Genomic DNA, 24,681 nt, shown 5'->3' with positions numbered 1-24,681 from the left:
GGATTATAGCTAAGAACACTCTCGATCAAGCCACCTTTCAAACAAAAAAAACTAAATTAAAATCGGTCCATTCGTTTAGGCGCTACGAGGCCACAGACAGATACACAGATACACAGATACACAGATACACAGATACACAGATACACAGATACACAGATACACAGATACACACGTCAAACTTATAACACCCCTCTTTTTGGGTCGGGGGTTAAAAAGAAACTTCAAAGAGAAGTGCAATGTGTCAACGTTGAAAAATTGCAGTTATATTAAAATAGGAGTTTCAGTTTCCTTTGTAAAAAATCCTATTGTAGAAACTTTGTAATGTAGAAATGCATACGTTATGTTAAATTGCATATTGAGTTGTATACATTTGTATAGAAATCTACCTAGATATTATAGATGAGTACCTACCTATTGTGCATCACGTAACAATATTACAAACAATTATACCTATTTGAAACAATATTAAACGAAAAAAAAAACATAACTAAAAGTAAATTAAACTAAAGCTTGACTAATTTCAAATAATTGGAATCTTTGTCCATTTCTAATTTTTAAGTAACAGTAGTTTTAGGTAGGTACTTATTCGCATAGTAAGTATACCTAGATAGTGCGTGCATTTTAACTAAGAGGTATCTAACCTAAAAGTATTTACGAGTAAATTCGAATTTCAATCATTTTATTGTTGAAATTCTTAAATTTTTTGGGCAGTTTTCAAAACTAGGTACAGTAATTTAAATCAAACGTAATTTTTGTTGTTGGTAGTCTCCTAATTAAAATGCATATCAATTATATCAATCAATAACATTATATCAAAGACATGTTACTTCATTATTACGTGGCGTATTTATAATTCGTGCTCAGAGGTGAATATGATAGAAAATTAAAACTCATGATATGAAAGAGATAGCGCTTTATTGTAATAAAATGTGAACCAAGTGTCCTAGTAAGTCGTCTTCACCATAGATACAAATGTAACATGTCTACTTCATGTTTATCATTTTTTTATAATATAAAATCATTGGTATCATGCGATATTTCGTCTAATACGGTATGAAGTTGCACTTTATGTCTAGCATCCCGTAATTTCTTCGTTGTTTCAGCGATTTGCTCCTCAAGTAGTTTCTTCTTCTCCCTTAGCATTACAACCTGTAAGAAATTATTTTCTATATTCAATATCAGTAACGAAACGTGTCCTAATAAAGTCTATTGTTTATTCCGTACATCGGTTTTTTTGTCCGTGTGACCGTCGAAAATAAGTAATACAATTTGACCTTTTTAAAGCCTATGTTATCCACGTCGCATTTCCAATAATATAATCAGAGGTTAATCCAGTGAAAAAAAATGTAACCTAGCATTTGCCAGTGATTTCGCCGGATGAATTTAAATGTTTACTTATTTTAAATAATGTGTCTTTAACTTTTTAGTGCTTTTTGCCTTCACAGATACAAATAGACACACCAAATATTACTCAAATTATGGATAAACTTTATTATGGAAAAAGCCTCAGGGGTTCCGTTTTAGTTTTAAAAGTCTTGAACATTGAAAAAAATGAAAAAAGAAATCTGAAATGATTACTCAGTATGACACAGTTTCGCTAAATCCATCACATCAAAATATCATAGTGACAAACATAGCGTGATAGCAAAAAAGATTGATGTAAATGGTAAAAACACGAAGAACATTAAAAGTATGAAACTTTATGCAAAGTGAAATAGGCTAAGAGGTAGCTTTCTTGAAAATATTTTTTAATACCTACCAGCTAAGTAGGTACTCGTACTACGGCGACACCAAACGTTAGGTGAATAGGTGTAGAATTGAAAACTTTTGATGATATTATACGATTCGAATGAGCTATCCACGAGACCAACAAAGCAATTATAAAGTTTTTAATATTTTAATAACCAATATTAATAACAATGACCAAAATACTAATTTTGTCATAGTCATACAGATTTTAACAAATTCATAAATATTTTTTTTATTTTGAGTTTGAAATATTTAGCCTTTCTATACCCAAGGTACTTAAATACTTCAATGCAATGTAACAATGCAATGGAAGCTGTGATAGCCTAGTGGTTAGAACGTCCGCCTCCTAATCGGAGGTCGGGGGTTCTATCCTGGGCACGCACCACTAACATTTCAGTTATGTGTGTTTTAAGCAATTAAATATCATATGCTTTAACGGTGAAGGAAAACAACGTGAGGAAATCTGCATGCCTGAGAGTTCTCCATGTTCTCAAAGGTGTGTGAAGTCTGCCAATCCGCATTGTGCCAGCGTGGCAGATTACGGCCTTCTCATTCTGAGAGGAGACCCGTACTCAGTAGTGGGGCTGAAATAGGTTGATTATGAATGTAACACTTGAGTATTCCGTCTCCTGGGTGGCTGAATGCAAAGGTCGTGGCTTGCATGCGCTTTTGTCATTAATAAACTGAAATACTTGAGTCTGAATATCACTAGCTCTTAGCCTAATCTTCATGAAAAAATAAAATTACAAATTGCTGATATAATAGGTTCTAAGCATGGCATACCTCGTCGCTGGCGTCTTGGAAATCACGCAACAAATCCTTTCTGGTGAGCAAACCGGCTTTCACTCGTTCTGCCTCGAGAGACCAACGAAGCTTGTCGCGTCTACCCTATTTGCAACAAACTTTTACAGTGTAGTTATAAATATTATAATATAAATATAATATAAATAATATTATAAATACTAAGTTATAAATATTATAAATACTTCAGTTTTAAGATATGAAAGGTAAGATATATTCGTAAATTGTAACGGTGATTTCATATGATTTACTGTTTTTAACCCCCGACCCAAAAAGAGGGGTGTTATAAGTTTGACGTGTGTATCTGTGTATTTGTCTGTGGCATTGTTGCTCGTAAACTAATGAACCGATTTTAATTAAGTTTTTTTTGTTTGAAAGGTGGCTTGATCGAGAGTGTTCTTAGCTATAATCCAAGAAAATCGGTTCAGCCGTTTGAAAGTTATCTGCTCTTTCCTAGTTACTGTAACCTTCACTTGTCGGGGGTGTTATACATTTTTAATTTATAACACCAAATATCACTTTCTTTAACGGTGAAAGAAAACATCGTGAGGGAACCTGCATACTTAAGAGTTTTCTCTCAAGCTAGTCTTTGCTTATAAATATTTCAGCAGCTCCCAGTATCTCGTATCATAATAATATTATTAAACTTATTTTCTAGATTGACTTTGTTGGCGGAATAAATACTCATTTCGAATGCAGATATCAGTCTCGTCGATTGCTGATAGTGTGAAATAAAAACCTAAGTGTGTTTATGTTCAAACTAGCTAATTCCTGTGACTTCTGCGTAGCTTTAGGTGTTTTAAGGACTCTGAGTGCGAGTCTACGTTAAACAGTGAGCCTGAGCTGATAAGTGCCACACCGCTCCGTCCAAGTTAGGCCCAATTATCCTACAACTTACCTTAACATTTCCCAATTCCTCTCTAGCTCGCAGAAGTTCAATTTCAGCATCCCCAAGATCACATTCAGCAAAATCTATGACTTCATCAGTGTGATGCATTTTCTCCCTTATGTGGGCAAGCATTTGGTTATGCTCGGTACAATTTGTCCTGTTCTTAATGAGTTCATCTTCGCGTTCTGTAAGGATGGTAAATTGAAGACTACTTTTTTGCTAGCGTTCTGGTTACATTGAGCAGGTATGAGCTTAGGTTCCAGTAAAAGGGTTTTAGATCATACGAGTACATTAAAGATTAGTGTACCTTCTATTTTTGATAAATAGTTTTGCTTATCAATGTCCAGCTGTTCGTATTGAGCAACGTTTAGTCCTGGCGCTATAACTTCCAATTTACGAACGATTGATTCCAGTTCATTGACAGCGTTTCTAGCTCTTATATAGCGTAGACGAAGGGCTGATGTTTGTTCGCTTTTAGATCTTTGCAATGTAAGAAAACGTTCAACAGTCTGAAAGTATTTTACATTTAAAATAACATTGGTGACACTTAACAAGGCACCTTCCTAAACAATAAATAAGTTTCCGGAGTCCATCTGCAAATCGGCTAAATTTCGAAATTCGAAAAAAACGAATTCTGCTATCTAGTTTGGTAAAATTTGAGCCATAATACAGTGGACCCCCGGTAATCCGGCCCCTGTCTAATCCGGCACCCCCTGTAATCCGACATGTCTATTATTATAGAATTTACTAAATTCGACATACATAGTAAGGTGATTTGTACTTCAGAGTATGTATAACATCTTCAGAGTATGTAAAATCTTATCATTAGATCTGTAATTTGTCGGATTACAAGGTAACCTTTTGTAAAAAAATCCGGACTACAGGGGGTCTTAGGCAGTACTCTATAATCCGACAAATCCGATAGTTCGACAATGTCCTGCAAAACGTTTGTCGGATTACCGGGGGTCCACTGTATCTTGTATTTAACGAATACTGTCACAGAATAAAATAACAGCAGGTGCCTACTACGTAAATACCTATGTGTAACTAAGTGATGAGTCAATTTTATCACAAAGAGAAACATAATAGGCTTTGTAAGCAAAAGTTTTAACGCGAAGTCTGAATTGGCGAACTATTATAGTAACATCACGAAATATGATAGCTTTTACAAACTGGCGCAATCATTAATTCTGATTGGATGAAACCCTATCTCACGTCAAAATGAACAGTTGAAGTCGTTGAAGTATGACATAAATCATGCCAATTACAGAAATTGTGATGATCACATAAACTTTCGCGCTGTTTATTTTCTTCTATAAGTTAAATCATACCCATACACACCTTATCTGCAATAGGTTTGCCTTTCTTTGAATATATAAGTCCTGAACCAGTGGTTCTCTCATAGTGTTGCAGTTCGTCAAAATTTTTCTCCGCTTGTTCCAGCTTGCCTGCATATTCAGCTTCAACTGTGTTTAGTTTCGCTTTTATCTAATATGCAGAAAGAGCTACGAGATTATAAGGCAGTACACAGTCATGTGCAATGTGACGAAGTGTTTCAGAATTTTATATGATTTTGATTTTGTTTACTATAGTGATGCCACTGCACAGTTTAAACTACCAAAAAATCGCATGACGATTTACTCAAATTATATCACCAATAGATAGAGTTTTTCATTTTAACCTATTAATTTAAGTACAAATTAAATGTTAAATAATATGATTATAATATTAGTATTTGACACTCAATGACCCGTGCAAAGCCGTGGGAGACAGCTAGTTATTATTAAATATCATTTAATCATTCGTATTTCTTAATATTTTAATAATCGATTTTATAGGTTGATTGATATTGGACCGTCAGATGACTCTACAACATATTTCGGTGCTGCGTTTGTGCCTCAACCCTAGTGCTTGGGGCAGACAGAATCACCCTTAAACCTAAAGGTACTTAAAAACTTGTAAATTATTGAAATTACATCAGCCATTTCATGTTCTTCCTTTTCTTTTAACTCTTGAAAACTAAATAGTTTTTGTTGATATTTTTCTTCCAAGTGCGGTACATTTTCCAGCGGTTTTAAAACGTGCTCAAGTTTTCTTTTCCTGAAAGTTAAACGATTTAACAACCATTAAATTAATATTAGAGAAGTATTCGTATCGTAAATGAAAAAATGAAAAATGCTTGTGTCTTGAAAAAAATAATACAAAATTATTAAATGTATGAAAGACGGAATTAAAAATTTCCAATAGGTATGTGATCACAGATTGCTATCAGTATTTATGTCTTGAATTTTCGGTTTCTATCTAGATACGACTATATTATTACGCTATCGAGGCGATAAGCGAATTTTTCCTCGCTTTAATGGTCAACAATCTTGTATTTTTAGTACTCACTTATAATATTCAGCAAGGCGTCGGTGAAGCAAATTGTTCTTTATTTGTACGTGGTTACGATCGAAAATCAGATCCTTGTAAGCCAGAAGATATTCCTCTCGGTTTATGGTAATGGATGCCGTCCCTACTCCTTGGCCTATTTGACCAAGGGACTCATCTTCTTGGCTCACTGAAGATAAATTAATATTTAATGCTTTTCAAAGCCTTTTTATTCTATTGATCTTAAGGCGTAAAAGATAACCTCGTTATCTGTAGAAAATATTTCTTTTTTCAGATATGAATCAGAAAAGTCCCTGAATGTGTATTCAGATTTAATTAGGTACTTGTAAGGACCTTTCTTCAATTATTAAACATATTATTACGACTTATATACAGTATTTGGGTATTGTATCGACACAATATTATGGAAGGTCTGTGAGGTTTTGTTTTCTTGGGCAGCATGGTCAGCAGCACTGTGTATGCGCACCCGACCGGCAGACGTATAGTCCTGGGCAGAAGTAATGCAGCGAGCCAAAGTAAAGCCAATACTGCGCTTGTTGGTTATGCGGTTTCTTCTTCAGAACACGTCTGCCTCAGCGGTCATTGGTTCTGCGACAGCTATGGCCTGCCCGTTGCAACTTTAGGTTGCCTAGATCTATGTCGATTACTTGGGTTCTCGTATAGATTTCGTTGTTATGGATTTTGTCCCTGATAACCCGCTCCATAGTACGCTGAGCGTCTTTGAACTTGTGAACGAAATGAATTAATGTCAGGACTTACGAACTTAAGAACGTAGCAAGAAGCATGCAGATGAAAATGACGGAAGACCGTATGTGGTGGCGCGCTTTCAACAAGGCCTATATGCAGAAGTGACACAAACAGGATTTTACCAAATGGCAAAACCTCCTGCTGATTTATAATCTAGCTATAACAAAAGTTAAAATATAGAGCTGAAATTAAAGGTAACTATTTACCACTGGACAAGCTGGAGCTGTCATCAACGGTGGCGTCTATTTGGGCTTTCTTCTCTTTCTTGCCTTTTGAATTTTTACTTGGTCTCTGAAAGTATTCAGAAATGTGGTTTTGGTAGTTGTTTTGCCCCATTTATTATCAATCTTATACTATCACGACCATTTTGTTTCATAAATCCATTAAAAAAATCTTAAAACCCTTTGTCAAGCCTCATTGATATGAGAGCTATTTTAACGTAAGTTAAAAAAGCGTTCGAATAGAACAAATGCATTCCCAAGTATCTGTTCACACGACAACGTTAATTCAAAATGTTTTTATTCAATTAGACTTTTACAAGTTCTTTCGAATCGTCAAAAGCATCTACCAATACCCGCCAACGCCAGGTTTTAACGCAACGCCAGGTTTTAACGCAACGCTTTTATAACGCTCGTGTGAATTAGAGCTTAGGATTAGATAGGGATAGGTCTACGTTATAGCGGTTTGAGTTGTATTTTTTTTATGTCATTCAGTCAGTTTCTCTTTTTATACTTAAATTGTATACATTTAGATCTATTTCGACTTGGAATTTAGACATACAAATTCTGATTATCCTATAACCCTGTAGAGTGTATAAGGCAGTGTATAAATAATTTACAATGAGAGTGGCACATTAAAAAAGGGTGTGGAAATATACAAATAAATTATCACCTACTACGTCGCCAATCCCTACGGAATACATGAATTTCGCTCTTAAAACAGTCTTTATTCGTATGGAGCTAAGGTTCGCAGATTTCCACTTTTAGCTGAAAGCACGGCGTGGCAGGTCTCCTACCTAACTCCAGTCGCATGTCACGTAAGTCGCATTAATTAAGTTAAAAGGGGAAACGTTAACCTTACCTTAGATTCGGTCATATCGCGTGATCCGCTTGAATTACCTTCCCTTTATTGATCTGTTTAGTTAAAGTCAAAATTATTTTAATCCATTATGGCACGATTACGGTACACAACAAAACATGCAACTTGATAATTTAGTTGCTACGGTGACATGTAAACAATTATTGATTTCTTGTCAGAACTGTAATGTCTGTGATTTAGTCAGAGGGCTTAGTCATAGGCATAGACATACAATTTTCGCTTCGGTCATAGGTCATAGATCCCTTATGGTCTAAGCCAGCGCGTGCTAGACCTTCGTTATTTTATGAAAGCTGAAATTCGCTGCGTATTGTCCCCAACACAGGGAGGAGCGATCAGTGACTATGAAGTTTGGATCACTTTTTGATCGTTTGGCTTTGGGAGATAAAAAATCTTACGTCAAAATATAAAGTCTAATTTTTTTCGGAATTGTATCAGAAATCTCTTCATGCATTGACAAACTTAGTGTCGTGGCAACCCCCTGCCAGACGCCCAAAGTTTAAGGGTGTAAAATTGCCCTGACTCTAGTGTTTAAAAATTTATTACGATACTAGCCGATGCCCGCGACTTCGCCCGCGTGGATTTAGGTTTTTCGAAATCCCGTGGGAACTCTTTGATTTTCCGGGATAAAAAGTAGCCTATGTGCTAATCCAGGATATTATCTATCTCCATTCCAAATTTCAGCCAAATCCGTCCAGTAGTTTTTGCGTGAAGGAGTAACAAACATACACACACACACACACACACACACACACACACACATACAAACTTTCGCCTTTATAATATTAGTGTGATATACGGTAACAAACAAAGTGATTCCAATTTTTCTCGTGAGGTTTTTTTTTTTGATTTTGTAGCGGTCATTAGGGAATTAAAATGTCCAACAGAGATAAGAGTTGAAAGGTTTAGATGGGCATTGGGGACTTTTACTGGACTAGAATTAAGGAGTTGAACTCGGATCATACTATTAATGAAATTGGCACGTGCGAAAATCCCGTGAGAGCCAGTTATCTGTAAAAGAAATTGAAAATTCGTCACGAAAATTCATCAATATCTCAATTGGCACGAAGACGTAAAAATTATGCCAGAATGGTATTTAACTGTTTATTAGTTTTGAAAAAAGAATTCGTTTCTGCCAACCATGTGCCAAGAACGTTGTTTGACAGAAATGTATTCCTACGAATAATGTATTAGACACGCTGGACCGAGGAACATTATTTAAAAATATAAATATTGTGGTAATAAATACAAAGACCTACACAGATGAGGCTGGATGCACAAAGTCACAGTATAATAATAACTTACTAACAAATCGCCTTTTGTTAATAAGTTATATAAAAGGTGGAACTGTATCGCACAGTCCTAACTTAGGAAGGTGTGAGAATCCTGGAATCCTGCAGTGGATGTGTTTAAAAACAATAACTGGTAAAAAAAATCCCTACTCCATATTGCGGTTATAAAACCCCCGACACAAAAACCTCTATAAGAAAACTAGAAAAGAACTGATAACTTTCAAACGGCTGAATCGATTTTCTTCGATTATAGCTAAGAACACTCTCGATCAAGCCACCTTTCAAACAAAAAAAAACTAAATTTAAATCGGTCCATTCGTTTAGGAGCTACGATGCCACAGACAGATACATAGAAACACAGATACACATATACACAAATACACACGTCAAACTTATAACACCCCTCCTTTTGGGTCGGGGGTTAAAAATCTAAATGTGCCTGTCAGTCTATCTGTTTGTCTGCAGTCACGGCCCATCCATCTAACTGATTTTGACGAAATTTGGTAGGTACAGGGATAGTTTGCATCCTGGAGAGTGATGTACACTTTTATCCAGGAAAGTCAATGAGTTTCCGAGTGATTTTTAAAATCTTATACCCACGCTGATAAGTAAGTTGCAGGCATCAATTAGTCTTCGAATAAAAATAAAATGATCATAATATTATTATTGAGGGATATATGAAGATGATGTCACATTTATTCGATATTGATGGAAAATAGAGCTCTTACTGAAATTGGCAAATAAACAAAAGTGATAGATATATCACATTAAATGAGTCATTATGTTCTACCTATTTATTTTAACCATATGGCATTATAAAAACAGAGTAGGCAGTTCATTTTATATTTAGAGATTCGTAGTAAATTCAAGAATTCTTATATATATATAGTTGCGTGTGTCTGTTTGTATATTTAAGCTATTTTATTGGGAACTATTAGACAAAGTCGTATAACAAAAACTAAGTAAAGGCAGTTGGCGTACTATAACATAGAATGCCCCATGTAAATCTAAAGTAATTATTTATATACTTACTTTTCAGATATATATATTTTATATATATTTACGTCAGATTTAGACTGACCTGTTCTAATATTCTGCGCTGCATTTGCCATTGCCGTCCTTTTTTGAAGCAACTTCATTTTCGCTATCTTGGCGCTGATAGTTGCAGTAAGCCTCGTGTGAGCGTAGGTACTCAGAACTAAATGTTAGCGATAAGTCAACATTGTCTTAGCATAAAGATCATACATATTTTGACATAAAGTCAAGTCAATTTAAGCGCTTCGAATTAGTACAAATAATAACTGACATTTTGAATGGCACAACGTTTCCAACTTCTAAGTTAATTTCAAGCTATATGATTTTACAATGTAATATTTAACTAAGATTTTTATAATAGGCTAATAAATAGGTAATTCATTGTCACTGGATAAATCTATGTTAACTATAAATAACTATTGCGATCTATAAAACTGCTGTTTCTACATCAGGATCTAAAGTTTCAAAGTCAATTAGTATTGGTAGGCACTTCCCTACTGGTAGTATAGAACTTTTGTCCTTAATGAAAAAAGTTACATGGGTGCAAGCTGCTGAACTTTCAGTTGCTGATATAATAGTTTATAGATAAAATTTGTTACCTTCGTACGAATACATTGACAATATCGCAACTTTTATGATTTGAAAAGTTACCCCATATCATCAATGTAGTTGTACCTACCGATAGGTGACAATTTGCTATTGTATATCGGTTTTATGATTTGAAAAAAATTGAATTGCCTGCTGAAAATTTCTGAATAGGCTTTCTAAACCAGTGGTACAGTCCAAATGTAGCTTAAGAGCTACTAGTTGTCCTACATGAATTATCAATTTTGATTTCTTTTTTTAATTTTCACGATAAAAAGTATGATGTTGGGATTTTTGCTTCATTGTTATTTTTCTAAAATTACAGTGACTTGGTGTTCGTACAGTCTTAACTTTTCACTAAAAATATCGCGCAAAAGAGTAGCAATATTTTGAAATAATTGCCCTATGTTGATGTTGTAGTTTCATAACAAGAAATATAGTCACAGAAAAAGAACACAATATTAATCTACAAGGTTATTTAAGTCCTCACATCAAAAGCTTTTTAAAAAGTTTTAGTTAAATTAAATTCTAACATGTTGAGTTACAAGTGATTATGTTTAATACATCGGTTGAAACGATTATGTTAGTAATAAATTATGCTCATCGAGGGCGAGGAAAATTGGAGTTCATAATTTTTAACACAAAGTTCCTCAAATTCATTTCAAGTACACCTTTGATGGTTTCTCATATTAGCCGGTTCATTAGCACTATTGGCCTTTCCTTCGGCGTTTTTTAGGACACTAACCTTTGTCTGAGGCTGGCGGGTGACACAGCCGGGCTCTGGGAGTGTGCCAGGTTTTCGACAATGCACGACTTTAAATAGACCGACGGAAAATTAGTACTTTTTTATTTCTACTAAACGCTACTTTGAACTCAAGTTGTAGACAATAATAATTCTTTTGTTATCTGCTTAGTAGGTAGGTATACTTTTACCAATACTAATAAGTATTTGCTTGAAATTGGAAATGTTTCAATAAAATTTTAAGCTAGCCATAAGGCTTTGGATAACTAAATCATCAAATCATGCTGGCGTATATAATAATAATGCAAAGAATACTGGTTGAATTTACACGCTCTTCTGTCACCAAATTAGGCAATTATTTAGCACTAACTCTCTATGGTGCCAGGGTCTAAAAATGTAACTCTCAATAAGAGGCATATTTGAGTTGCTTACCGGTTTCAGCTATTTCCTCTGCGGCTTCCGATCTTGATTCTGATATAATTTACTCAAACTTAAAACCTTCTCAATGTATTGTGATGTTATAAAGTATAAGGAACTTTAATTTAAATCCTAATATCCAACAAAAAGCCACTGAGGTTTTAAAGTAGGGTTTTGTTTTTTCAGCAAATGCTAAAATTTATCAGATACCTATTAAATGATGCCCGCGACTTCACCCGCGTGGATTTAGGGTTCTTAAAAATTCCATGGAAATTTTTGAGCTTCCGGGATCAAAGTATCTATTACCTAGCCTATGTATGTCCGGGATAAAACCTATCTTTGCGCAAAATAAATGATGCCCGCGACTTCATCTACGTGGAATAAAAATCCCATGGGAGCTCTTTAATTTTCCAGGACAAAAAAATAGCTTATGTCCGTCACTGGGATGCAAGCTATCTTTGTATATTTCGTCAAAATGGTTTTAAACGGATGAGCCATAAAAACAAAAAACAGTTTGGTAACGTAATGTAATATTTAAAAGCGAAACATTTTTAATGCGGCTACACATCGGTGACACGTGACGTCTGTCTGTCTGACTGTCACCTTACGGACATGCAAACAGACTGGGACACACTGGGGCATTTATAATAATTTTAGTATGGAGTTTAGCATTATTTAAGTATATTCAGACGATCGATATTAGTCAACTCGATAAAAGTCGGCCAAAGTCAGACACGTTCAAAGTGATTTATAGCATTAAACAAGTGATTAAACATCAAAACTTCCGCATTCGAAACGTTTCGTTTTAAAATATTACATTGTGTTACCAAACCGTTATTCGTAAGACAAAGTCGTTAATTTCTCTGGCGGCTTAAAAATACCTGCAAGAAAATATTATTTTCGCAGATAGATGGCTCGGAGCGAGAACAATGGACTGAAACATCGTATAACATTATCACATCACATTACAGAACGTAAATTACAAACAACCTCAATTTGTCTTGGCATTCGCAACGTTGCTGCCGCCGTAAAAATATACAATGACATGGTTAGTGAAAATAAAGCCCGGGGGCTGGTTTTTCATTTCAAAAGGTATAAAATGTTCTGTTAATAAATATGGTATGACATTTTCTCTCGCCTTTTTAACCCCCGATCCAAAAAGAGGGGTGTTATAGCGTAGTAGCTCGTAGCTCCTAAACGAATGAACCGATTTTAATTTAGTTATTTTTGTTTGAAAGATGACTTGATCGAGAGTGTTCTTAGCTATAATCCAAGAAAATTGGTTCAGCCGTTTGAAAGTTATCAGCTCTTTTCTAGTTACTATTAATAACCTTCACTGGTCGGGGGTGCCATAATTTTTTTTTATACCAGAACTAGCAACCTAGCCCGATTTCCCACGGCTGCAATTTACTAATGATAAAAAATACCATCTTTTGATATTTTTGGCTGTATGAAAGTTTTTTTTTTGAAAAATACACAAACATTTATACAAATAAAAAAAACTTGGTTTATAAGGAATTTATTAAATTATTGATTTTTTTAAATAGATTCAAAGTACATAATACAAGGAATATAACATCAACGTATAAGACAATGCTAAAAAGATTGGAATAAATCGGTTTTATAGAAAGCTTTTTTGTTATACTTACTTAAAGTGTAGGTACTCGCAGGTCATACTATCTTATTGGTCAATTTATTTCATTGCCTTATTTAGATATCACATTAACATTTTTATGACCCTTTGTACAAAATTTTAGTTAAGTACCTACAATATTTTAATGGTATGCTTAAACCGTAGCTGTTTGTCTGTAGAGGAATTTAAAACCTGAATAAAACTGTTATTTAACTTGACAATTTAAAAAAAATCTAAGTATTTTCTCTGTAACTTTAGGTATAATATTAAATCAGCATACCTACTATTTCAATCAAATAGTCATTTCGAATGATCCTTGGAAGCAAAATGGTAAATTCTATTTCATTCATTATGATCCATCTCCAAATAGAAATAACAGTATTTATAAGTTCGAATAAAAATGATTATTATTTTATAAACGTTTTCTAAGCATAAATAACTTTATATGTAGTCACATATAATTACATAAATAAAGGAGAAAACATACGAACTTCATCACACTAAAATACAACCATTCAATAATAAGAAAATCAGTGTAGGTACAATTTGGCTGGAAAAAAAAATTTTTTCGTTCTTCCTAAGGCAAGTTTTTATATCATATCAATTTCTTCGTTATAATAAATAGGTGGCAAGCAAGACTTTCCTATAACTCATCATAAAACAAACACACAATATTTGAGCATTCCGTAATCATCTCAATAGGAATTTTATTTAAATTGAACTCATTAGTACCGTTTATTACACATATTTATTGTATTTAGTGAGCGTTCCCCAAAGACATTGTAAGTACCAGTACCAACGAAGAAGTATTCCATGTAGTTTTATATTAATTCCATGGTGTTTACATCTAACGTAGTAGAATACGTAGTACTACGAAGTAGGTACTAGTACCTACTTCGTAGTGCGAAGTAAGTACTAAGTACCTACGTATATACGCCACAGACGCTGACTTTCAACGGTAGTCAGCGTCTACGCACAGTGCGCATTATCACTATCAGTATAAACGAAAAGTTGAATACGTATGGACGCTGCGTACGCTACGTATGCTCACAGTCGGCGGCTGGTGGAAAGCGTGCTAAAGCAAACAATATAATAATAATTATAACAACAACAAACAAATTTGACAAATTTATTTTTATTGTGTAATTTAATTTAATTAGTGTAATTGGACTTAAAAGGTCCGTTCTAATTAAATAATTAAATAAATAAATAAATAAATTAGAAACCTTTACAAAATATTATCTCACGAAGGCTGGACTAATCTCCAATCGTCTCAAATCTTTTTAGTCTCTAGCGAGTCACACGATTGACTTGGGCAGTAAGTGAGTACATATATTTGTCATCAACTGTCTAAAATCTAGCCACTGCGCAGCTTTGACACGTACCTCACCAGAACCCAAAACGATTTAGGATAATTTACAATCATTTATGTCCTTGCTGGTAATATTTAATTCATCTCTTCGTGGTAATTTTTTCACCGAAAAATAAATCTTTGAAATTAATTAGGTTCCTACTCTGTCTAAGCATATGTTAAGTTTAGTTACAAATTATAAATTTTGTTTTCCCTGCGTTTACTACATATTTTAAAGTGGTAAACCATTCAGAGTGTTTGTTAATTGTTACAATGACTAAACAAAAGTCGAGCCAAAGATGCCAAATGTAATCAATTAGCATGCTAGCTTGCCCAATAGTAATGGCGTCATTTGGATTTCTTTCAGTTTTCGCTTTCTTTGTCGCATTGGCACAACTACATTGGCACTTGATGGGTTGGAAATTGCACACTGAATACAGTTATTTTCCTTCCCTCATTGGGATAGTTACGAAATGCTATGATAGTTACGATTAATAAATAAGATTGACTAGATTAAGTTACACAATAGGTACTTATTTGTAGGTAATAATAGTCTTATGGCAGCAAGTAATAAGATAACAATTTATACGATTCAAATACGTATAGCAAACGTCTGTTAGTTATAATTAATTTTAATTCAAAAACTAAGTAGCTGTGTCTTTTGATACTTACGTTTAGTGGAGTACCTATAATACTTTTCGTACGATCAACTATATGTTACTAATAAATATAATATTATAATATATAATTATTATTTGAGATAGTTTTTTTATTTTATTTTCTAAACTACTTATACTATTTAATGTGATATGATATTGTTTCATATTTCTTTGGTCCGAACATTAGTTTGCTCAAGGTGACATCACTATGCCTATTTGAATCGCATGCATAATAACAAGTAGATACACTTTATAATATATCAATAAAATAATAAGGCTATCGTTAATCTCATAAGTCTAAAGAACATACACGATATAAATAATGTAATAGTACATTTTCTGTACCAAAAAAAATAATAACAACAATACACAAGACTTTACACAATTATAAGATTAACAAGGCGTAAAACAAGATCGCGAGATGTAGAATTACAAAAATGTTCACAGTAATCAACGGAACAATTACAGAATTGAATACTGCAACACAATCACTTGTATTCAAAATGTATATGGAAGACATTCATGTAAATTACAGTTATTGGTCACTTGAGCACTGTTCAAAAGAGACTTGAGGAAATATTGATAGGTGCGACGAAAATAGTCTCTAGAGTTTAGTCTGCAGCGTCATCGACCGATGATAGTTGGCTCGTCTGCCATCGCGAGCTCATCAGTCGCGGCTTTATCACCTTTTCTCTTACGTGAGTACCAAAGAAAGGAGGCGGCTGCGAAGAGGTTAACTAGGACTACGAACCATGCCAAAAAGAAGCTGATGTGAAAGCTGGAAATAAAATTTTGTATTTATCACTGCGAACCAAAACACAATTTCTCTTTATATTACTTTACATAAAAATTAAACAAAGAAAAAATCAACAGAATACACAGAAATATGTGTTGCGTGCTCCATCTTAGGCTGCATCATCACTTGCTAGCAGGTCTGATTGCAGTCAAGCGCTAGTCTATAAATTAAAAAGAAACCGGCCAAGTGCGAGTCAGACTCGCGCACTGAGGGTTCCGTACTCGAGTATTTTTTCTAACATTTTGCACGATAAATCAAAAACTATTATGCCTAAAAATAAATAAAAATCTGTTTTAGAATGTACAGATAACTAAAGCCCTTTCATATAATACCCCACTTGGTATAGTTGTCTTATTTTGAAAATTGAAACACATTTTAATTTTTTTTTAATGATGTAACCATAAATTCGCGGTTTTTAGATTTATTCCTGTACTTGTGCTATAAGACCTACCTACCTACCAAATTTCATGATTCTAGGTCAAAGAGAAGTACCCTATATACCTTGACAGACACAGACATACAGACAGACAGACAACAAAGTGATCCTATAAGGGTTCCGTTTGTCCTTTTGAGGTACGGTACCCTAAAAATATTATAACTACAACGTGTGTGTCTGTGTGAGTCTGTAGAGTGTATGAGCGCGTATAAGCAAAAGTGTTGTGTGTCTAGGGTGTGCGTGTGAATTGATATCTGTAGTTGGTTGGGTTTCCTGTTTGTTTGGAGTGGTTGGTTAGACTTACTAGTGATAGGCCGCATCAGGGTAGACATACTTCAAGTTCTTCTTCATATGGTCCACGGTTGACATCATTACTTGCACAACGACGAATGTACACGAAGCTGTAGATAAAATAATTCATGTAAGGCAATTATAAAGCTACGGTCACATCTAAACGTCATGAACGCGGGATGCGAGATGCGATGCGGGAGCGGGATGACTACGCGAATCTATAAGTGCATACCTACGCGACTACAATGCGAATTGTGAACCTCATTAACCGACTTCAAAAAGGACTCCTCCTTTTTGAAGTCGGAATTCTCAATTCTTCGGAATCTTTTTTTTTGTTAATGCATTGTTGTCGATCACTAGGATCTCTAGACGCGTGCGTTCCACTCTGTAGACGCAGAATGTTCAAAAGAATCCTAATTTTGACCGCCTTAAGTCTACTGCCAGAGACTGCTTAGATAGTAGTAGGTAAAAGTTAAGCATTTTGTGGGCAATTTTGCAGGTAAATATAAACTCAATTTGACTATTTTATTTATCAGATGTTAACTATACAACAATACGTAAACGTTCTCTAGCTATAAAACACAATTTAATTGAAAATGTAAGACTGAACAAAAGAAAAGGACTGACAGTGAATTTACTTTTATTCATGAATTGATGCCCTTCTGTTTGATCAGGATTTATTTCAGTCCCTATAAAATAAGCTCAATAAACAATTCAACAAAGAGAACAATGTGTGTGTACATACGGATGTAACAAAGTCGTTGTATAGCATTTGAATTAAGAGAAATTCAACAAAACTGTGAATTTCTTACCCAAACGTCCATACCACACTAATCGATTTTAATAGAATAAATACAAAAGTGTGTCTGTCTCTCCGCTATCTTGTCACGGCCTATCTCTTTAACCGATTTTGATGTTTGGTACAGATGACCTGAAACCCTCAGATGGACATAATTTATTTTTATCCCGGAAAATCGGGATTTTTAAAATACCTAAATTCACGCAGATGAATTCGCAGGCAACAACTCGTGGTAAATAAATAAATTATGCATACTGAAATGTTTCTACCAATAGTTATCTAATCGAAAAAAAATACAGCTAGAAAGTCACTGTTTAGACGTATATAGCTGAAATGTGCTAGTTTGAAGATAATTTATAATCTTTTAGACTAACAAACGAGTAGTGTAAAAATAATCTGGCTTGAGTTCGCCAACATTGAACTGTAAACCTGTGCTTATTTAATGGTATTAATTTATATAATACGGGTTGTGTTAAATCGGTTTGTTTACGGAGATCTTTAAAATCAATAGCTTTAGCGCCAACATCTGTGTTGTAATTTTTAAATGTTTACGTTTAATATCCAGAATATTTAAGTAATATTTTAGCCTGTTTTATGATCTAGTGCTTTAAACAAGTGATTCTAACGCCTTTAAAAGCCGATTCACACCAAGCACGTACACGTGACACGCGCGTAGTGACGCGCGTGAATCCGTAGACATAACTGCACGCGTTACGTCTACGCGAACGTTCACGCCACGCAAGCGGTCTGCCATGTCTCATTCGGTTCCATACATTACAACGCAATGGTACGCGCTACGTCTACGCTTACGCGATGCATACGCGGCCTGTGTGGCCGGCGCTTAAACCAAGGTCTAACACACAAGTATTCTACATTTATTATATATTGTTGTCGTGTTTTGTATTTACACCCCAAAAAAATTGGTTGTCTGTAAAGTCGGTTTACTGACGATAGTTGAACGTGACAACAAAGGCCGATTGTGCTTCTTTGTCGCTCGTTCCGCGCTCTCGCTTGCACTTCAAGCCTTACATGGAACGCCTCAGAGCGAGGTAACGCCGCATGAGTCATGTTTTTTCGTGCGTGCAGCCGGCTTTATCGAATTATAAGACGTTGTCACGTCAAAAAGTTGTAATTTATTTAGAAGTTATCAACTACAAAACAGTTTGGCCATCCAAAAGGGTAACGCTGCCAGCATCTTGGGTACAATGCCTCGTTGCGGTGGTCTCTATGAGGTTTTAGATTAAATTTATATTAGTTTTGTTTAGTTAGGGTTTATTTATTTTATAGGATTGCCAATTCGAAGTTGGAACGGAAAGAACTTTAATGATTCCTAATTCTAAAGAAATCAAAGCCCCAACCAAGTAAACTCACTGCTGATAAAGTGAATGCCCGCAGCGAGCCGTTTGAACATGTAGCGTGGATTGCGGAAGGTATAAACGGAGAAACCACACCCCATCGCCATTACAAAAAGGCTGATGATGCCAAAGGAGATCGTTGTTCGTACGTAATCTGAAACAAACATGAACTTAGTTTTCTTTGAAAATAATACCGCAAACTTTTCAAAGTTAAATAAGTATCATCTTTACCGTGAGTTTGCACCAAAAAAAAAAAACCAGCCAAGTGGACCGAGGGTTCCCGTATTCGGATACTTTTTCCGACATTTTGCACGAAAAATCAAAAATTATCAAAAAGTATTAAAAATAAATAAAAATCTTATGACACCCCACTTAGTGGAAGATGTCTTATTTTGAAATTGAAAAATTTTATTTGTCCATGAACACATTTTAATTTTTTTGTGATGTTACCACAAACTCACGGTTTTCGGATTTTTTCTTTACTTGTGCTATAAGACCTCTACATGCCAAATTACATGATTCTAGGTCAACGGGAAGTACCCTATAGGTTTTCTTGACAGATACGATAGACGAACAGACAGACAACAAAGTGATCCTACAAGGGTTCCGTTTTTCCTTTCGAGGTACGGAACCCTAAAAATGAAATAACTTTGGGCTCAAGGTAATAAAATAAATTCTATTAGATACAAACTAGGACAAATTATATACTCATAGTTTCTTCTTCCTACGTGAGTAAGCGACTAACTTTGTTGCCGCTAACTATATGCTATAATCGCCTTAGGCACTAAGGAACTTTTCAAGGAAAGCTACGGATCTTGATGCAATTACATACAAAGTAAATAAGAGTAACAAGTTTAAATGTAGGTAATATTTCCTTCAGTTTCTTGGACGTTCTCTCAGAGTAACACTAATATTATAAAGGCGAAAGTTTGTGTATGTTTGTTACTCCTTCACGAAAAAACTACTCGACGGATTTGGCTGAAATTTAGAACGGCGATAGATTATACCCTGGATTAGCACAAAAGCTACTTTTTATCCCGGAAAATCCAAGAGTTCCCACGGGATTTTTAAAAAAACCTACATCCACGCGAACGAAGTCGCGGGCATCAGCTAGTATAAAATAATGACGTGATATACTCACTAGCTACATCTATGTCGTAGGCGGGATCCACAGGCTTCCCATTCTTCATGGTTGGTGTAGATAAATAGTTTGTACAATCTGTAACAAGTTAAAAAATAAAGCTTTATTCAAAAGATTAAAAAAAATAAAGCTACGAGCTTTAGTTTTAAGTTTACGTAGTTAATTATCACCACTATACCATCTTACAAATCTAACAATTCAGACGAACAAAAGGCGTACAATAGCAACTACTTTGAATAAATGATTTTGATTTTGTAAAATAATATTTTCAGCAATAAGTAGCTGTCTCAATCCAGCTTCGCTCTGTGGAATTTTTAAAAATCGGTGAGGGGCGGAATTTGTAGAAAATACTAATTTTTATGGATATAACTTGAAAAATTACTAAGTTACACACAAACTTTCATGTCTTATTTACCCTCAGAATTAAGAATTTCGAAAATGCCATCCTTGCTTAGTAAGTGCCTATGTCATAAAAAAAACTTATTAACAAAATTTCAAGTCTCTAATCAAAGCAATTAAGGGCTTTCGTTGATAGATCAGTTAGTTAGTCAGTTAGACTACACAGATTGTTTTTATATACAGATATTGTACTAGATAATGAGATCAGATAACCAATCATGAATTTAGTTTTAAAGCCTATAAGTGCAAGCTATAGTAACAACATTTTCTTGCTTTTATATATTTTTAACCCCCGACCCAAAAAGAGGGGTGTTATAAGTTTGACGTGTGTATCTGTGTATCTGTGTGTCTGTGTATCTGTGTATCTGTGTATCTGTCTGTGGCATCGTAGCGCCTAAACGAATGAACCGATTTTAATTTACTTTTTTTTTGTTTGAAAGGTGGCTTGATCGAGAGTGTTCTTAGCTATAATCCAAAAAAATTGGTTCAGCCGTTTAAAAGTTATCAGCTCTTTTCTAGTTTTCTTGTAGAAAAGAAGGTTAGATAACCGTTAGGTTCATAATATTATGTCAATAGACAAATGTCAAGCTGTCAAGATGGACGTTGGCTAAATACATAATTATTTATTTGAAAATGATGTTTTGGAAAACTCAAATACTTTGGATCGTCGGGGGTGTTATAAATTTTTAATTTACACTTGTATATGATAAGCAATCACTTTGCTAATATTTCTGGTCTGCTAATTTTTCTTACGAATAGTAACAATCGAAAGCTACCTTTTGATTGTGGTGATTTAATGAATGACACTGGAAAAATTAATCTTCGAATCGATTCTAAACCAAATTGATTACATTGTGCCTTGTATTATTTTAGTAGAAATCACCGCGTTTCTTGTATTGGAGATTAAGTATTTAAAGATTTGCCAGATAAGAAATGGTAAACATCGTGTGGGCTTATTGAACGGGCTAGGTACCTATTTCACGTGCATTGGCTACGAATAAATAATGTTCAAGAGATTGCTCTACGGCGTAGCTAAAATAAAATATTACTGTGCTACGAGGTTTCTTTTTTTTAATAACTTAGTGATAGTAAATACTCATTACTTGTTAAATTTTAAAGTAATAATAGGTAAGGCACAGTGCACATCATCAGAGCCGAGGCGACGACATATTTCTTGATAACAACTCAAACTAAGCTTTATTTATTTTGGCATAAGGATGGCATGCCTGGGCACACCAAAGCGCTGCGCGCAATATCTGATTGTTATTCAGTATACCAAATTCAACCGTATCAAAGATCAAAGTGACATTGGACAATTTTGAAAATTCCGCTAGTTACACTCCGTCTCTATGCGTCGGCCCCCAGCTTATCCGTGGAAAGCAAGTACGAGTCAGCTAGTTAATCAGGTTTTATCAAAATCAGTCACAATATAAGAGGGAAATAGTTCTTTTAAACAAATGGGTAACTTTGAACAGTAGGTAAAATGATCGATAGTGGATATTAATGGGGCTGGCTCAACTACCTATTTATTAGGTAGCAATGCAGTTTTCTTGAGTACGTACGAACGAGGTAACCTTCAGTGCACGCTTGCGCAAATATTCATGACGCACTGCAGAAGCGAAGAACAATTGCCTCTATATTGTTCTTGTTTGGCAAAATATTAATTGTTTATTACAGAAGTTTAGTGAATGGTCAAAGCGACGTAAGAGTAATAAATTATTATTGTATTATGATGCAATACCGCCTATTTATCTGTCTGTCGGATATAACTACTACTTAGTACTTTACTACCTAGTTCCTAAAGCATTGTTTTACAATATATTACCTAAATTATCAAGAATAGTATGAAGCTGTTTGTATTCTCATCATCTCTTTAGCTGAAGTGACAATGGGCGTGCGCATAGTTAAAAGAACCGATAAACGTCCCAAGGTGTTGAGAAAAGACACATTATACACCTGCTAGTGCACGTAAAATACAGTTTTACATAAAACAAACCGACCTTGTGTAATCAAATTGTAAATATACGGTCGTGTTAAAAAACCTTGTTAAACAATAAATCTAACATAATCTTAGCGTAATAACCGCAGGCTTTTTCCCTGCAGTTTTATTGTCTTTTCTAAAAATAAAAGGAAACATTTTGCTAAACGAGAGTTGTTTGACTTTTCTTCGTAATATTTGGTTTCAAACTTTTACTCAAGATACGAAATTTCACTTCAGAAAATTCGTAATTGTTTTCATGTTGCCGGAATATTTTCTCTTTGACCTACTTATTTTCCGAGTACCTACTTATACTTATTTCGGTAGGTGTTTTTGTACAAAGGTTGTTTATGTTAAGGTGTGCCTGTTACAGCCAAAACTCGTATCCGGTCAAAATTGATTTTAACTGAATAAAAAACAGTCAGAATTATTTTTGACTATAGAGTTTGGTAGCTTTGACCTTTATACCCGTCAATTCTCTTTGCTGCAATAAATCATCATTAAATCATCGATGTAATGTAATAAGCCTACGCGTTAAGTTCATAAATATTGCATATATCAAGGGGTGGAATATGCGCCATACGCCCGACTTCAAGTTTGTCTGTTCTACCCCTAGAGAGTATTTGTAAAGCGCGAAGCCAGAAGCTCACAAGGAGGTATTGAATATAGAAAACTTAGGAGGCTGAGTGTAGTGGTACGAAAGGAATACGTACTTATATAAAGGACCGATTTTTCAAACACCAAATAACTTTTATCCGAGGAATTTTGACGTATTGACAGATTTCTTATACGAACACTCTCAAATCCACAAAATTCCTCAGATAAAAGTTATTTGACGAATAAAAATATTAAATATTCAACTAACTGTCATTTGGAAGCCATCTGGCCATATTATGCATACAAATGTAAGGCACAAGTTGTAAAATCAACATAAAGCGCATTCAAACATTATAATATACTGAGCACAACCACTAACGCGCCCTAGTTTACTTGCAACTCTGAAATCCGCCAGTATCTTGAAATGCCATTTGTGAGAAACATGTACAACAAAAAAATCGTCTCGCCAAGCATTCTAATGCACTTACCAACTCATTATTTATTATTGCCCTAACGCTTTGCCCAAGGGTTACAAGATTAACGTAGCTATTAAAATTAGTATGACAATGGACATCAAAAGCAAAAAGGAATTGCAGCCCGCAAAAAATATTTGTTCGGAATACCCCGTTTAGTGCGTAGGTATACTATAGTAGGTATAGGTTCCTATTCGTTGGGTACCTAGGTCTGGAGTAACATCACAAACGGCTATTAATATTACGATGCCGTTTTTGATACGTTAACTGCGCACGGTCTGCCATTGTTTATTTATTTACGTTCGCATTGATTGTAGATATAAATGTTACTGGTGATGCGTATAGTTCTGGCATTATGCAAAAAACCTTGACGTATTACAGAAAATCCTCAATAAATTTTATTTTTATTACACACTACTAGGTACAGATCGACATTAATATGTACAGAAATACTGGCAGTATTTTAGTTTACTCAATAATTAAAATAGAAATTGTAATAATTTTGTTAGCAAGGTAGAATCAACAAATACATTATCCAATTAAACACTAAACAGATATAAGAATCTACGATTCTTCGAGTCTAAGAAGATAAAAAGGTGTGTAAGTTTTGACTTGAATAGGTACCTTATAGATTGTAAACCATTTTTTTCCAAGTAAGCATAAAATCTTTCTACTTTTAGCACTCACTTATGCCCGCAACTTCATCCGCATAGACTACACAAATTTCGAACCTCTCTTTTCCCCTCTTTTAAGGGCAGAATTTTCAAAATTTCTTTTTTAGGGGATGTCTAAGTCATAATAGCTAACTGCATGCTCACTGCCCAGTCTGATCCATGCAGTAGTTTGAGCTGTGCGTTCACTATCAGTGAACTTTCCCTTTTATATATTTAGATGATAGACGTAAAGCGCAAAACTATCTCACAATTTATAAAAATTAAATTAAAAATTTAAAAAACCCCCGACACATAAACCTCTAAAAAGTAAAAAAATAATAGGTAAGTATGTATGGGCCCTTTAAGAATAGTATAAA

General features: G+C 34.5%; 2 protein-coding genes and 2 long non-coding RNA genes across 4 annotated transcripts in view; 1 reads left to right on the top strand and 3 right to left on the bottom strand.

The window, feature by feature from the left end:
* Positions 1–898: 898 nt before the first annotated feature.
* LOC123872180 lies at positions 899–7,828 on the bottom strand. Its single transcript, XM_045916356.1, has 9 exons — positions 7,658–7,828; positions 6,784–6,868; positions 5,831–5,999; positions 5,416–5,539; positions 4,781–4,927; positions 3,747–3,948; positions 3,449–3,624; positions 2,533–2,637; positions 899–1,149 (listed from the first exon to the last, which is right to left on the bottom strand). Exons 1-9 carry the CDS (start codon positions 7,670–7,672, stop codon positions 1,006–1,008), a joined length of 1,167 nt encoding a protein of 388 aa, XP_045772312.1. The 5' UTR covers positions 7,673–7,828; the 3' UTR covers positions 899–1,005.
* Positions 4,644–24,459, top strand: LOC123872184. The gene is made up of 4 exons (XR_006797422.1): positions 4,644–4,654; positions 11,894–11,901; positions 16,906–16,911; positions 24,410–24,459. It is a non-coding gene; the product is annotated as an uncharacterized LOC123872184 (long non-coding RNA).
* LOC123872182 lies at positions 13,247–14,476 on the bottom strand. The gene is made up of 2 exons (XR_006797421.1): positions 14,300–14,476; positions 13,247–14,267 (listed from the first exon to the last, which is right to left on the bottom strand). It is a non-coding gene; the product is annotated as an uncharacterized LOC123872182 (long non-coding RNA).
* LOC123872181 overlaps positions 15,503–24,681 on the bottom strand; it is a 42,223-nt gene continuing 33,044 nt past the window's right edge. The window contains exons 4-7 of the mRNA XM_045916357.1: positions 20,205–20,282; positions 19,080–19,217; positions 16,923–17,019; positions 15,503–16,164 (exon numbers count right to left, since the gene is read on the bottom strand). Coding sequence (XP_045772313.1) covers positions 16,011–16,164; positions 16,923–17,019; positions 19,080–19,217; positions 20,205–20,282 — 467 coding nt within the window. The 3' untranslated portion in view covers positions 15,503–16,010. The remainder of the gene's footprint in view (positions 16,165–16,922; positions 17,020–19,079; positions 19,218–20,204; positions 20,283–24,681) is intronic.

This window comes from Maniola jurtina, chromosome 14 (genome assembly GCF_905333055.1).
Source record: "Maniola jurtina chromosome 14, ilManJurt1.1, whole genome shotgun sequence".
Taxonomy (NCBI): domain Eukaryota; kingdom Metazoa; phylum Arthropoda; class Insecta; order Lepidoptera; family Nymphalidae; genus Maniola; species Maniola jurtina.
Note: the sequence above shows the minus strand (reverse complement) of the source record. Positions and strands in the feature narration are given on the sequence as shown.